The following is a 16,469-nucleotide window of genomic DNA, read 5'->3' as shown; positions in this document are numbered from 1 at the left end:
GGACCTGACATTTTTGAAAATAGAAGGCCAAAGTGCGAAACCACGTATCTCCATTGCCATATTTCAAAATTCCCGCCCCTGTTTCATATTTTCGAAGAGAAACAAGTCAACCTCATAGTTTGAAAATACAGGATATATATTCTGCTGAACGGAAGGGAAAGTCGAGGGAGTTTTCAAGATACTCGTATTACATTGACTCATGTTCCAAAGACAAAATAGAGTATGGCAGGAAGTCCGCACCGTCGCAAACGGAGAAAAAATTACATGACAAGAATACTGCCGTGCTAAGGAAAAACGCCGTATGATCGTTCGAGAATCGCCAAACTTTCCCGGATACAACATGTATTTTTAAGGTAATTTATGCATATTGTTCCTTGAAATTATCGGATACTTAATTAGAAACTTGTCGGAAACTTAGATTAAATTGTGTAAAAAATTCTCCAAAAATTTTGAAGAGAAATATCCAACAGATTCCTTGAAAATTCGTATTTTATCGGAGGAAATTTGGCAACGCCCGAAGGCTCATACGGCGTTTTTCCTCAGTACGGCAGAATAGTCTGTAACGTCGTAAACGGAGATACGCGGTTCCGCACTTTAGCCATGCATCGACATGTGGAGCATGCACTCAGCGATTTAATCAAGGCACGTTTCGCCTTCAATTGACAAGGTATACTATACGCGCTCTCTCGTGTCGAAATAGTTGTATCTCGCGCCTTAGAGCGCTCCTCCACGATAACCACCGCGGGGAAGCGGTTGAGACCCACGAATTGGCAACGTGATGACAGGATTCCGTGCATGGCTCGACGGAGATATGAAAAATGCGAACAATTATGTATCGGGGGACGAAATCGGGAAAAGCGTCGTCGTAAGGGTTTCAGTGGTAGGTACAATACGGCACTGCCACCGATTGGATGGATCAACGTCAGCCTGGCACTGGGAAAAAAATTGGCCGGCCATGCTTCCCCAGCGCTGCCAAGTCGCATTGGATACCGATTTATTTAGATTGACGTAACTGTCTTGCAAAAAGAAATAATAGCAAAGGGGTGGCTCAATTTAATAAATACATATTTCAGATTATGATATTGTAAGCTCTCTCTCATTTCTTTATTTTTTCTTTAAAAAAAAAAAAAAAAAAAAAAATCACGAATACACAGCAGAGACGACTGTTAATTTTTTAATTAAAAAACTCTTAAATTTCTAAAAGACAACTTTTAAAATGTTCGTTTTAAGAAACTCTTTTTGGGTCATGTAAAATTTACGAGCGGTAAAATTTAAGTAGAAAAGAGTCAGGTACAAACTCTTAAAATATCAACTGTAGTTTTTCAACACTAAAAATAGTCGGAAAAATGTTAAAAAAACTAGTGATATTTTAAGACTTTTTAAAACTTTTTCCCCTCAATTTTACTTAAAATTTACTTTTTGTAAATTTCACTAAAAAAGTAGGCAAACATTTTTTCCCACTACGAACATGTTTACAGTTTTTTTTATGAGTTTTTGAAGAATGTTTTAAGAGGTAATGACGTCTTAAAACATTCTTCAAAAACTCAGAAAGCTCGCTACTGCTACAAAGTTTCTGTTGAAACTTTAGGTTAAGTTGCCTCACTCATTATCAATTAGTCACACAAAATTGCCAGGGAATTTTTCTGATAGCTCTCCTTGAAAAAAACAGAACGAAATCGGACATTTTTAAATACAGTTGAAATATGATTTTTTCTGTGTTTAGCTATCGATTTGCTGGCTTTTCTACCAAAGCAGGATAATTAAAATATTTGCTCAGGATCTGTGCTGCAATAAAGTCTTCCGTCTATAACTAAGCATCTGAATCGAATGGTATATCGATGGCTAAAGTTGAATGCGTATCTCAGATAGCGACGTTTAAGTCACCGACTACGACTTAAATTTTTAAATGCGAACAAATAATAGATTTTATTGAAATTTTCTGTGCATTTTCTTCGCTCACTTGTTTTCAAAAAAATATCACCAAAAATTGATAAGGAATTCCTCTCTCAGTTTTCCTTGAAAAAAAATTTACACAAAATGGGAATTGCTCAAAAAAGCCACGATTGAGATTTGCATTTTGTTACGTTTGGCCATCTACGTAAAAAATTGGCAATACTTGAATAACAATATGCATGACATAAAAAAGTCAAAAGAATGTTCATTCGCATACAGAAGTTTACTATAAGAAGTCATAATTGCAATGCACATTTCCTAATTTCTCATTTTTTTTTATTTCTTTTTTTTTTTTTTTTTTTTTTTGAAAAGCTGAAAATTCCAATTTTTGCACGTACGGCTCTCTTTCTTGCCACAGCAGACAAGAATATGTAAATGAGGTACCTACATAAACTGGAAAAAAAAATCGCTTGGATCTAGAGTCCAGACTCTTAAAAACTTTGACAAGAAAAAATACTCTTGATTCAATCCGACTTTTTCTTGAATTAAAGAGCCAAGCTTCTTGATTTAGGCGGATTTCTTTTTGATTCAAGCAAAAAGTCTGATTGAATCAAGAGTATTTTTTCTTGTCAATGTTCTCATGAGTCTGGACTCTCCATCCAAGCGACTTTTTTTCCAGTGGAGACACTGGTGTTTTATACATCTGGGATACCACCTCGTGTGACACCATCCATACACCGTAACATTTGTTTTTTCTTTCAGTGGTTGATCCAAATAGACGTTTAGGCCAATATGCAATATCAAAGCGAGGGGATCTGAAAAATGCCCCCGGAAAATTTCGTGAAAAGTTGAAAAACACTCGAGTATCCGAGCAACTTGCATATAATTAAATTTAAGCGTGTTTCATGTACGTGTGTTGTTGTTGCGGTACGAAATCTGCTGCAAATTCCACTTGGCGATTTTATTGAGCCACGTCTCGCCTTTCGTTGGGAAGGTATACCGCACGCGCGCCTTCGTGTTAAAATAGTGGTATCGTGCGCCTTGGAGCCCCCTTCTCTTCTTTTATTCCACTCCTGCGGGCCGATTATTGAAATTGACAGACATGGCGATAGACAAAGAAGACACAGGAAGTATGGAGCAGTCCTATTGGTTGAAATGGATGGTTCTTATAGACTAAGGGAGAAAACGATGGACTAATTATCGGGTCCCTCGTGGGTTGCCGTTAGTTAGTCCATTGCCCACCTCCTTTGTCCATCGCAACCACCCGCTTCCACCAATAGGATATCTCCATACCTCTTTTGTTTTCTTTGTCTATAGCTTGTCTATCAATTTCAATAGGCGGCCCGCTGGGTGCGGTAACAGTTTTTTTAGACTGCTAACTCCAGTATTTTCAAGGAATGGTCGATCTGACTAATAGTGAATTTAATTTGTTTTTCTCACACGGAAAAAAAGGGATTGCTGGTTTGACAATTAAATTGTTAAAAATAAGTCCAAAATGTACTTTTTACAACTGTGGAAAGCTAATTTAACCAGGAGGGTAGTTAAATTAGCATTTTTTAGTGTGAAATCTACATTGAAACATGTCGGACACTTTTTTTAACTACAAAATTGTAAAATCAGCTATTTCATATTTTTTGGTGCACGAGCTGTCACTGATTTTGAGAAAAACAAGGCCCTCACTTTTGAAGTGTCCAACAGTTTGTCTTCATTAGTGAAGTCGCTAATGAAGTTTACCTGTAAAAAATAATGGATAATATGAAAAATGTGGCAACGTAGTAGTGAACCAATATCCTTATCGCGCGTGTTTTCCCGATTTCCCATCCAGTCGAACATCGCCTTTGCCAGTTGGGGGCTCGTGTCCCTTTCCGCGACTTTCACCTAATTTCGCGAGTTTTTCCCGCCTGAAATTTGTTTTTTCTCCCTCCTTTTTCATTCTGTTTTTCGCATTAGTTTACTCTCCACTTCATCTCTCACCTACCACTGCAAATCTGTTTTCCCACGTACAATAAGTTTGAGATTTCCCGTCAAACTGACAGGATTATTGTTCATTTTTTGGAATTTAACTTTTCTACTTCTTAAGTGCAGTTTGCCGAGACGGCGGAGAACAAAAATGAAAAAGTTACCGTCTCTTCAAGAATGGTAATTTCAACTTGGAATTTTGATTAACCTGACTGCGGTTTGGTGATTTCTGGCCCGAATTTCTATTTATCCCTTTTCTGAGTCCGTTTCCAATAAAATATATTAATAGGGTCGAGATACAGACATTAAAGGTTCAATTTATAATTTTTTTAGACACCTTTGAGGCTTTGCGGGGCCGCCGGGACTCAACAAATATCGTCACCATCCGCCAAAGTATCATAAGCGCCATGCAACGTTTGAAAATTTCAGCCTTTATTTTCATTTTTCAGAGAAATTGTTCAATGAAGCTGTCTGAAAATTTCACTGAATTTTCTTCGTGCTTCTCATAAAATTCGGTGAAATTTTCAAACAGTTTCAACCAACAATTTATCTGTAAAAAAATAAAATGACGGCGAAGATTTTGAAACGTCGCATGGCGCTTGTTATAGGTACTTTGGCCAGAAGGTGACGATAAAGTGGATGTTATCGGCAGATGTATTAAATTAATTGAAATGTTTGTTGTATTTGCTTGAAAAATTACAAAATTCTCTCAAATTTAAATATGCAGACGTCAGGTCAGGTTTTAAACCAATTTTGCGTTTTATAGCATCTGAAAAAATCTCTCTATGTCGCACAACTTCAATTATTATAAATAGGTTGACTAGAAGTGCAAAAGGCATATTGTATTCTTTTGCACAGAATTTCCTTACATTTTCATCGTCGGCTTTAAAAAATCTTCTATTCGACGACTGATCAGTATATGAGCTGCAATAAGAGGTGGTACTGTCGGCCACATAATAAACTGACATGCAAAACGAAGATGGATGTACGAATAAAAAATTTTGCTAGTCTTTTGAATTTCAATCGATCTTTGCAGAAAAAATGATAGGTGTGTGTGTTAGATACGACGCGAAACTCAATTTGCCTTCATGTTTTCGCGTATGCAACACGGACAATCGTAGAGCAGTGATAGTTGTATCCAGGCCAGGCGTTTTTCTCGTTTTAAAAAATTATGTTTTCAGTCGCTCTGCTGGATTCTATTTACTCGGCTCCTAAATTTTTTCTGTAAGTTATTAAATGAGATAAGTTTGTGGCAAGTGACCTTCTGCATAAAAGAAAAAATTGATCGAGCTTTTAAGAGAAAATAAGTGATTCATAGTAAAACGAGCATTTAAGAGTCTATAAATATACAATGATTGCTGTATCGATTGATTTGGAAATAAGGAATTTTAGATACCGTTTTCACCCATGATTTGGTCCCTTCAATTCCTGCGCCACTGCGCTATTCCTACAAAGGGACCAGAATGCAATAAAAAACAATTTTAAAATCGGGTAACAAGGCTAAACGTGCATAAACAAAGCCAAAGCGTTTCGGCTGAAAATTCTGCCACCCCCAGTTTGATAAATAAAAATAAAAATGGTAAAAAATCTAAAATAGTAAAAAATCTAAAATATGGACCAGAATTCAACTTGGTAAATATCGATGGCCATACTGCGAAATCGTGTACCTTTTTTTGCGATGTAATGACTTTCTGTCATACTTCATTTTTACATTAAAAAACTAGTCAACATAATTTCTTAAAAACATCCTTGATTTTTCCTATGTGTTAGTAGAGCAATCATTGTCAGTATACATTTTGAGTTGTAAAGTTTGCTTGTTTTCCTTCGAGAAAATGAAGTGGAGCAGAGATTTTGAAACAATGCAAATAGGGGGTTTCGCACTTTTGCTATCAATATGTCGCACCAGTGGCGATCTATCGATATTTCCCCATTTGAAGCTGTAGTAAATAATCGATTGTTGAGGTGTTCGCTGTGAACACCCTGTTTATCCATACTTTTCCATAGGTTTGAATGACCGATCAATCGATAAATTGCAAAGCACACCACGCCACTGTGTCGCTCATGGTAGCAAGGGCATGTCCCTAAAGCAGAAATTTACCCGTTGATTTTTTTGATTGGTAAGACATTTGGAGCACTGATAATAGCACTCTCATGCACAACATGAATTTACTGAATATTTTTATGTTATTTTTTCATCATACCTAACCTTATCCCAAAGTTTTCTTCAATCCTTAAACGAATAGAGCTATGATATCCAACCTTCCTGTACAAACTTTCTCTGCTTTAACAATTTATTTCGTACTTCTTGTGCCTCAAGTTATTTCAACTCGCTTAAAAGGAACAAAATAAAGGTTTGCAGTCAAACTCTCTCGATTCTGATAAACCTCAAACAGAACATCCGAGAAGAAACTAAGGCACCTGCCCGACCTAAGACCGTAAGTACCTCACTATATTCGTATTTCCATACATAGGTCATTTTTTTATTTTGCAACTCTCTAAAGCTATCTCGCTGTTTGAGGCTTCGAGGCCACCACAACGAAGTTAAATGTGTTTTATTACTTGCACGTGACTGATGAGCTTCGAATTTCACGGATTAGGGGAGACAAAATATCAGTTCACATCCTCATAAAATGTATCGATTGAATGATCTCATAAAATTGCTCCTCATTTTATTATCTATTTTATGGCTTCATTCATGGAATTCCCTCATATTCACTCATGTAGTCTTATTTGAAGTACGAGCAGCGATGAACATTCCTTTTATCGCATATTTTAATCAATACAGTCATATAATACAGAATAAAAATGAAGGAGAATTACGGAGGTAAATGAGAAAAAATACATAAGAAAAATATCAATGGAATAAATCATAAAGAAAAATTTGGAATAATATTATACATCTTTTAAAAAAAAAATAATTAATGTTTCTCCTCTTTGAAAGTAAACAGAAATGAATATCTCAACCCCCATATTTATTATCGGTCATTAAAATTTTCAAAATTATGAGAAATATTTTGCCCATACCAAAAGGCACATTAGCCACAAATATTTATAATTCCATTTCCTCGTGAAATCCTGCACAAAAACAATAGAACTTTACGCGTATCTACCTGAGCAACTTGATCCTACAACTGATCGCAAACGCATATGTGTCGCAGGCAAATGGTGAAATCAGGCATTTTGTCAAATGCCTAGGCAGATAGTCCAATTTTAACAGTCTACAAAATTTTGTGAATTAATGGCGAAGAGCACACGATAATTCACTATTTTTGGAAAAATAACTCATCAAACCTGCGAACTCTTTTTGTCTCTTCCTCTTCAATTGCTTCTCATATTTTTAAATGTTGAAATTTCAAAAATTCTGAATTTTACGATATGCTGAAAATTTCAAGATCAGTGTAGCTTCAGGAGCTAAAAATTGTTTAAAATGCTATTGTTTGTGCAAATTTTTACTGAGAATTTTTTCTTGCAGGAGCAATGAATTATTTTGTCTAAAATTAGGAAGAGAAACAGAATTTCAATCTAAGTTAAAATATTTGACAAAATGCCTGATTTTACTATTTGTCTGCGACATATGCATTAGACTTGACTATCATATTACAGCTAAAAATGATCCATCCCTGCGTCCTCCTTATGTCTCCTTTGTCTACAGCTTTGTCTATCGCTTTGTCTATCAATTTCATTAATGAGCCCGCAGTTGAATTCGACGCACATTCGACACTTGCAACCTGGATTTCTCCGTCACACACACCGCCACCTTAGCTGGGACATTGTTTGCACTGATGAAATTCGATTGACGGATGCGACGGCGAGATCGGGCCCATCCGAGAGTGAGTTTTGCAATCTTTGCGCGCACTCCTCTCCTTTGTTCCGTCCCTGCCAACATTGCCGCAACATTCGCCACGACGCCGATCACAAAGCACAAAGTTGCGGCTCACAATCAGCTTGAGCACGGGCGGAGGCGGTGTTTGTCAACAAATCAACGGGAGAAAAAGCTGTCATCCCAAGTCGATCACTCCGCGAAGAATGGCCCACACATCGCTCCCGTTTCTTCGCCTTGTTTGTCGTCGCATCGATTGGGAGCGAAGAAATGACGTCGTATCAACGATATAGAGATTACGAATTCTGCAATAAGGACCCTGTTGAAAAACTAAGAAGGTGATCTGACACCTGGAGTCCCTTTATGCTGAGAGTCGTGTTCAAAACTCACAGGCGCCAACGCGCCAAATGCGCCTAAAAAATCGGCCATGGCGACTAAAAAATGAAAGCTCTGCGCCAACGTGGCTCCTAAAAATTGCCCCTTAAAAATCTGAATTTTCATATTAGGTGATTATTCGAAATTTTCAGCACTACAAGTGAAAGCTATTTCTATTCTTCACGACTTCATCCTTAGTGCTTATGTCTTCCCCAAGTTACAGCTATTTACTAGTTCTGTTACGAAAACATCTTGCGTCTAATTTCTCACTAAATATGCCGTAATATATCGGCAAAAAGTCAATTTGGCCCCTAAAAAATCTTCAATGGCGCCTAAAAATCAGGCTTGATGCGCCACATGGCTCCTAAAACTCAAAGTTGAGTTTCGAACACTGCTGAGAGTCAAGACAACACCCCCTCATGGAGTCACACACGTGAATAAAGAGTACAGAAATTGAACGTTTTTTGTAATCTTTGATCGGCCCATTCTCAAATTCCTTTCTCCGTTCCTTCTCTCATTCCGTTTGTTCCTTGCCGAACCCGTAATTCCCTGGTCCATTCCCGATTATAATATTTGCAATTGGTGAAAATGTACTCTTTATTCCCGTTTGTGACACTGTGAAGGTCTAAAATACGGGAACCAATTAGAAATGGATTCACATTGTCTTGACCTTCGGTATAAAGGGACTCTACTGACACCGAAATTTATGTCTCAGTCCGTTATTATCTCGTGGATCGAAGACCTGGGAGCACTTAGAGCACACAGTTGAATTGAAGTACAGTAACATTGAAGTCGAAGATCCCCAGAATAGAGATTCTGACTCATAGCATCAGACGACGAAAGAAAACGAAACGCAGCAATTAAAAATATCGTTCTATACTAAAAATCTTAAAAAATTTGAAAACAAATATTTTGCGAAATTCTTAGGATAAATTTTTCACTCTTCCTTCCGAGACAAACGTTACATGTGAATTCAAAGTAATGTGTCACTGGCGGCACGGGCCCCGGTACCAGGGGCCCAGTATCCCCCGCATGTGGCGGGCCTGCTCTCATTTTTGTTATCGTGCTCGGATCAATTTTTCAGGAAGAAGAGTTCAAAATTACTCCCAAGACGACTTAATTTTTCAAAATTTGCCGAGGGAGGCCCTCCGGGTTCGCTAGGGAAGGGCTAGCAGAAACTAGCTACATATAACATAATTGAACAAGGAAAGGAAACGCTTTAATGACGGCGCAGAGATACAACTATACGTACTTGATGGATGTCCGTGTTGCGTGTGCGGAATTGAAGGCGCGATGGCATGAGGCGTGAACTCGCAATGCTCCGTTCTATGTTGCCAGTGAGATATTACACCTGTTCGGGACAAATATTAAACAACAAGGTCAGATTACGTCTCTCCTGGCTTCGGCTGTGTTGCTCACGTAGCCTTTGAAGCTTCCCTGCAAATAAAACAAATGGAAACAAACACGTAATGGAAGAAGAGCAAGGAAAAGGAACCGCGTTGATGACGGCGCAGAGATACAACTATACGTACTTTATGGATGTCCGTGTTGCATCTGGAAACTTGAAGGCACGATGACGCGAAGCGTGAACTCGCAATCGCACTTCTCCTTCCTGTATCTATGTTGCCTTATGTTCGTCAAAGAACAGTTTCCTCCAAAAGCTGTTGGCCACTAGTTTGCCGGTAAACAAATTCGATAAATTTTACTCAATTTTTTACTTTCACGACAATCAGATTCGGCTGTGATAATAATTGTCTTTTAATTCTAGGTGGCGGTAGCCACCCCGGCCCAATCCTAAAAAACTCCCTCTAAAAAATGACGACCCAAAAAAAAAAAAAAAAAAAAAAAAAAAAGACGGGTGGCTGCTGCCTAACTAGTTTTACACGAAACAACGCGACCGGGCTTTTCTGCACGGTTTGCGGTCCATTAAGCTCTCCTACTAATTAAGTCGGAGAGTAAACCCCAAAAACCCTATAATATTTGGGTAGAGTATGCTCAGCTCTACTCGTAATGCCCACCCTTTTTAAGTTTAGTTAAATATTAAAAAAGTTATTAAGCTTTAACGACAAATTTTGGACCCCAAAACTTGACGATCGTTTTTGACGACATGGACCCCAACAAAAGCTGACACTGATGGAATTGTTGAGCAGATTCGGGGCAGATTCGAGGCCCGCGAAACGCCCGGCCGCGGAAGGCGGGCGTGTTATTTAGACAAACCTACAGCTATAACCGTAGAAAAAAACCCTATACAACTGTAGATATTTTGAAACTTCTATTCATAAAGCTCATACATATTTTTGGAATTTTGACATAAATGAGACATAAGGGAGAAATAACGGTAAATAGTTCATTTTCTAGTATTCTCAATAGGCGACCTGGGGGCACGGCTGTGGAAGTAATGGTAGCATAAAACCCATTAAACTAGGTAAAATTTAAATCTGTAGACGCTGGAGATGGAACTTTTGGTACTTTTGCAGACTTACATAGACGTCGAAAGGAGAAATAATCGAAAGAAGGAGCGGGTCCTTCAATTCTTCAAGCACATTTGAATTTGAAAATAACTTGTAGAACCGCGCGATGGATGGTGAGCGCCGACTCCAGAGGTTAAATTTCAGGTTATGCTACTGTTATTATGGCTTTAAATATTTAATTAATACGAAGAAGATAGATTAATTGAAATAATAAGATGAAGATAGATTAATTGATGCGTGTTTCCATTTTATCGTAGCCGAAGATAACTGGATCCATTTCTATATAATCCTTTTATGATTCCCACACCCTTACATTGCATGAGCTGTTACAGTAAGTACCTACTCAGATCGCAACCTGCTACTTATACTATTTCTTCCCAGCGGCCCGGATCTAGTGATCTTTACAAGTAATTGTTCATGAATAATTGATGATATCCCATTATAGTGAGTCCTAGATACTATTTCTCGTTAATCAGATTCAACAACTATCCACCAGAAAATCATCCTTTCCCTCAATACGATGATGTCTGTCGGGTTCTCAATTTGTGGGGATGAAGTTGTGTTTCCACTTTCTCCTAAAATTTTGCTAGCAGCCGAACTCCTCTGGAGTTGATGTGTCTCTTCTCAGTGTATCATGTTATATCGGTGCATAAAGCCTCAATGTTTTCATATACTTGTAATGCTCTATATTGGAAACGCGGTTTACGCATTCACCCATCAGTCGTGCGTATGTGTCTTCTTAAAGAAGCTACGCAGCACTCTGTTAATGAAATCAACTCAATGTCACAACATCCAAGATACTTGACTTCAAACATTACTGTTAATTTGATTATCAGCAAGTCTCCTTGATTCTGTGTCAGAAGTTGATTGAATCGTCTAATTTGCCTGTATTTGGATAAAATTCTTCAAATCAAGGTCTTTCATATTGACCTCTGCAGAAGGTATGTATCTATATGCTACTATTTCATTGGTTTGATAAAATTGAAATGCTATAACTAATGCAGGATATCCTTGATGATAACCTCTCTATACATCGGCTAAAATTTGCAGTACCTGGAGACGTAAACTTGCCGTCACTGCTTACCACATATAGGAGATAATACAGAGCAGCTGTTCGATATAATACATCAGTGCCGCCTGACCTCTAGATTATCTGAGTCCTCGCCTGACAAATTTACCCACCATGAGAGTGCGACAGAAAATTAGCTGGTTCATTTAGCACGGAAAATGGATACAGGAATTAATTCTCTGGCACACCCTGAAAGTGAGTTAAAACTCATTAGATGTGGACTTTGGGTAGCCAGAACTGGCAGAATAATGAAAGCTATCGATTGAGACTGAGGCGACTAAAAATATTAGTTGTAATTGATATTTTGGGCTGCAACAGTATATCAACAGAGCATCTTCTTTGCCGGAAAGTGGGCATTGAATGCCCGAGTTGAGAAATCTCTCATAAATACCTGCTTACTTTACCTGCCACTGTATTGATGTGAGAGTTACCTTAATCGGATGGTTGCAGAATCTCCCTGGCAATTCCCAGCATAGATATGATGGTGCTCCACATAATTAACTTACCGGCAGAATCATTCGCTCGATAGAATCGTATGAGAGGGATCACATAGCATAGGATATAAAATTAAGCCTTGAATGTAGGTGATGTTTATACTTTAACCTCTGGTTCTCGGTCTACGGTACGAAAGGGACGGACTAATACAGAAGAACCATACATGACAAGTGGCTCCTAAGTTGGCATTTATTTGAGTCCTTAGCTGAAAAGTTCATGCCTGAAGGTGTGACAGAAAATGGACTGTTTTTTTCCATCCTTGAAAGTAAAACAAAGAATCAAAATTGTACTCTCCGTTTTACCCTTATAGTGCGTTGAAACTCAATCGCAGCCGACTCTGCATGACCAGAATTGGCAGATACAGACTCATAAAAATGAAATGTTATTGAAAGGAAAACCAAAAATTAAAGTGGTATTCTCTGTTGTACCCTGATAACACACTGAAACTCAATCGCTGTTGACTCTGTATGACCAGCATTGGCAGATAAAGGCTCCTGAAAATGAAATGTTATCAAACTGTTTCATTACAGTTCAGAAGATTCATGCTATTGAGATCGAAATTTCAGTTGTGGTAACTGTAATTTTTGCTTGCGGAAGCATCAACTTTTATTGTTTATCTTTTCCAATGACGAGTGAACTGGTCACATTTCTCAAGATACAGAATGCCATAGCTTTAGAGACATCTCTCATAAAACTAAAAATATTGATAAATACTTACTTTGCTTACTGTCTTTATGAGACGGTATCACGCGTTTGCAATGTTATTACTGATGATGAAATTGGAGCTCGGAGAAATGCGCGATTCGAATGGTCAAAGGACCTGGCAGGCATAACTAGGTATAAGCAGCGTATATGATAGAGGTCCTGCACTGAGCTGCAGAATTTAGCTTGCATTCTATCATTAGTTCCAAGAATCCAAAAAAAAATGTTGGATAATGTAAGTCATAAAAGGTATCCCTTAACACAGGTGATGCCTCTAATGTAAATCCTGGTTTTGTGCCTACTGTACACAGGAGATGGAACATTACATAGAAGTCCTATATTAAGAGCAGCTCTGAAGTTGTTGATTATCAGGGTTCTTGCCTGACACATTCACCCACTTTGAAGGTGTGACATTAAATAGACTGGTTAAATTTATCATTGAAAATAAACCCATTATTAGTTAAACTGGCACTCTCCCTTTCACCCTGTTGCTCGTTTAAAGTCAATGTGTCTTTGTGGACTCTAGTTGACCAGAATGGCCAAATGGAGAATCATAATGATGAAAGCTATAAAAGGATTTCATTGCAGCAGGCCGATTATTGAAAGTTTGAAGCAGTCTGATAAGAGATCGAAATGCGATATATTGCACGGTTAAGATAGGGGTGTCTTGCCTTGTCGTACTGACATAGTTTCAATAATCAGCATGCAGTTGAGAAAATTTATGTCATCACAACTAAAGTTTATTGTATACCATCTCCTTATGAACGGAAAGATTTAACGCAAGTACCAAGATGATTTCATATGATGTCTGGATAGGAATGCACATAGTAAACAAGTAAGTAGCAACTTTCCGTTTCAGGCACATTGTGCCCAAGCATTGTGCCCTCAGTAATCAGAGAATCATAAAAGAAAACTCACTCACAACGAAAAAGGTACCTAGAGAGAGAAGGAATCATGCAAAATCAAGAATGGTCACATTTGGAAGTATTATTCCTCGGGGCAGCATAAAATTGAAAATGTTTCGTGCGTACAATGAGAAAACCATTAAAGAAGTTATATTGTTATTAATTTCAGAAATAATATGACATAGAAAAAGAGACAGGAGCCAGGAGAAATTGAAATTGCAATGCTATTTTGCTCAAACCCGATTCAAAATTTCCAAACGAAACAATACACGGCCTATAACATAATTATCATAACCTCTCTATGCACTATCTATGGCTTAGACTGCGCATTAGGAAATTTCGGCGAGACTAGAGTCCCTTCAGGCGGGACGATAGGCAACTCAGCAACACCCAGCAAGTCCGAGACCGAGACAATGGAAATGCCTGTCATGCCAGTGCCGTTGCCTGATACGGGTACTTTTCGTTCGTATATCCGGATGTATCCACTAAGCGGAAGGCGCGTCTTTACCCTGATTTACCCCGCTAGCTGTCTTACCTACCGCGCGACCTAGATTGCGTTATAAGTCAATGCGCTTTACTGTAGTTTCTATCGTTCGTAGCCAATGAGAATTAGGCATTACGTCAAGTGACCCAACTTTGTCACGATTTCAATACTGACCTGCGGTTTTTTTTCTGTGACGTACAGGGTGTGCCAAAAATATGGATCCTTCCTTACTGATGTCTCGAGAACGATTACAGATTATTGACATGCGGTTTGAACGAAATTCCTTAAAAAAAGGTGGGCCGCTTTCGAGGGGGGGGGGGGGGGGGGTCGTTTCCTCTCTGCCTCGCGCCCGCGGGAACAACTTTTAAATTTAAAATGGGAACTCTCTTTGCCTGATACTTCGTAGAAGTCATACCAAAAATACGTGATATCCTTCCAAAAAAACAAAAATATGATTTTTGTACAAAATTTCGGCCCAATCCAAAAAATGTCACTAATTACCAAAAACAAAAAAAAACAAAAAAAAAACCAGGCACCCAAAAAATATGATGGCAGTACCGTTTGGATTCATCATATAAAAGGAAATGATATCAAAACGGCCCAATTTTCTCTTTCATGCCCATGCAATATACCAAACACCCCAACTTTTTTCACAAAAAAAATAAATAAATAAATAAATAAATAAATAAATACCTATAAGGTATGATGACCTGAACACGTTTATTGGATCCATCGCTTTAAAGGAGTATGATATCAAATCGGCCCAACTTCTCTGAAATATGCCCATCTCGGATCAATAATTTTTTTGAGACCTTCCGACTCATCGCTGAGGAGACACTGATCATTACTTGACCCTTAGTATATGTCCTTGTTTAGATGTCAAAGAGTTCCTTATGAGAACTGTAATGAATTTTTTTTCTTTGAAGAGATAAAATCAAAAAATCGTCATAAAATTGAAAAAAAAATTCGAAGAAAAAAAAAGGAATGGGCCGGCCGGCACGTACAAAAAAAAAGGGGGAAATGTAGATACATTGGTATGCCCCAACATTTTGGCATGGGTGACCGACCCGGTCTTGCCAACATCCATGAAGTTGCTAAGAAAGAAGCATTGTACAAGTAGGAGGCACATAATATTCGCAATAATACGCCAAGGTTCAGTAGTTTGTAAGGCCTTCTATCAGAAACAAACAAAGAATATGGCATTGCTTGAAAGTTGTTAAGTTGTTCACTCATGTGTGAATATCTTTCAGTCTATCTTTCAATGACGATTTCAAGAAGGACTGATCCTCCTTTTGACGATGATACTTGTTCATGTATATGTGAAAGAGAGACGATAATCACCCTATATTATCTACCACTTGTATGTACGGCCGGCCGGCCCATTCCTTTTTTTTTCTTCGAATTTTTTTTTCAATTTTATGACGATTTTTTGATTTTATCTCTTCAAAGAAAAAAAATTCATTACAGTTCTCATAAGGAACTCTTTGACATCTAAACAAGGACATATACTAAGGGTCAAGTAATGATCAGTGTCTCCTCAGCGATGAGTCGGAAGGTCTCAAAAAAATTATTGATCCGAGATGGGCATATTTCAGAGAAGTTGGGCCGATTTGATATCATACTCCTTTAAAGCGATGGATCCAATAAACGTGTTCAGGTCATCATACCTTATAGGTATTTATTTATTTATTTATTTATTTATTTATTTTTTTTGTGAAAAAAGTTGGGGTGTTTGGTATATTGCATGGGCATGAAAGAGAAAATTGGGCCGTTTTGATATCATTTCCTTTTATATGATGAATCCAAACGGTACTGCCATCATATTTTTTGGGTGCCTGGTTTTTTTTTTGTTTTTTTTTGTTTTTGGTAATTAGTGACATTTTTTGGATTGGGCCGAAATTTTGTACAAAAATCATATTTTTGTTTTTTTGGATTTAAATTTTACATGAAAAGGTGGAAAAATGTTCTATGACACCATTTTGCGGGGAAATTAAAGCCGAGAAATTCCAAAAATTACAATTAGAGTCAAAAATATTTTAACTCTAATGAGTATCAGTACAAAACTGAGGAGGGAGAGTGTTCAGCTCAGGCAGTTTGCATTGGAATATTAAGTTGAGATCACGGCGAGCTATCTATAACGTTTTGGGTCTTTTTAGACCTCATCATCAGTAGATCACACTAGTCAGTGAACCCAACTCAGCATCCCGCAAAATCCCAGACGGTATTTGGCGAATGTCCAGCCAACCCATGAACTCAAATCCAGAATGGTTTATTGTCAAGATGGTTACGATCCGCC

The 16,469-nt window shown here is 37.9% G+C and overlaps 1 protein-coding gene across 2 annotated transcripts in view; it reads left to right on the top strand.

Annotated features, from left to right (window-relative positions):
• Positions 1–3,898: 3,898 nt before the first annotated feature.
• Positions 3,899–16,469, top strand: part of LOC109043926 (growth arrest-specific protein 2) — a 189,715-nt gene continuing 177,144 nt past the window's right edge. Inside the window, exons 1-2 of one of the 2 annotated variants that reach the window (XM_072304500.1) lie at positions 3,899–4,032; positions 6,170–6,287. In XM_072304500.1, the coding sequence (XP_072160601.1) occupies positions 4,004–4,032; positions 6,170–6,287 (147 nt within the window). In that variant the 5' untranslated portion in view covers positions 3,899–4,003. The remainder of the gene's footprint in view (positions 4,033–6,169; positions 6,288–16,469) is intronic. The other variant, XM_072304499.1, reaches the window with a different exon arrangement.

The sequence above is a fragment of the Bemisia tabaci genome, chromosome 9, assembly GCF_918797505.1.
Source record: "Bemisia tabaci chromosome 9, PGI_BMITA_v3".
NCBI classification, from domain to species: domain Eukaryota; kingdom Metazoa; phylum Arthropoda; class Insecta; order Hemiptera; family Aleyrodidae; genus Bemisia; species Bemisia tabaci.
This window is presented reverse-complemented; position numbering and strand designations above follow the sequence as displayed.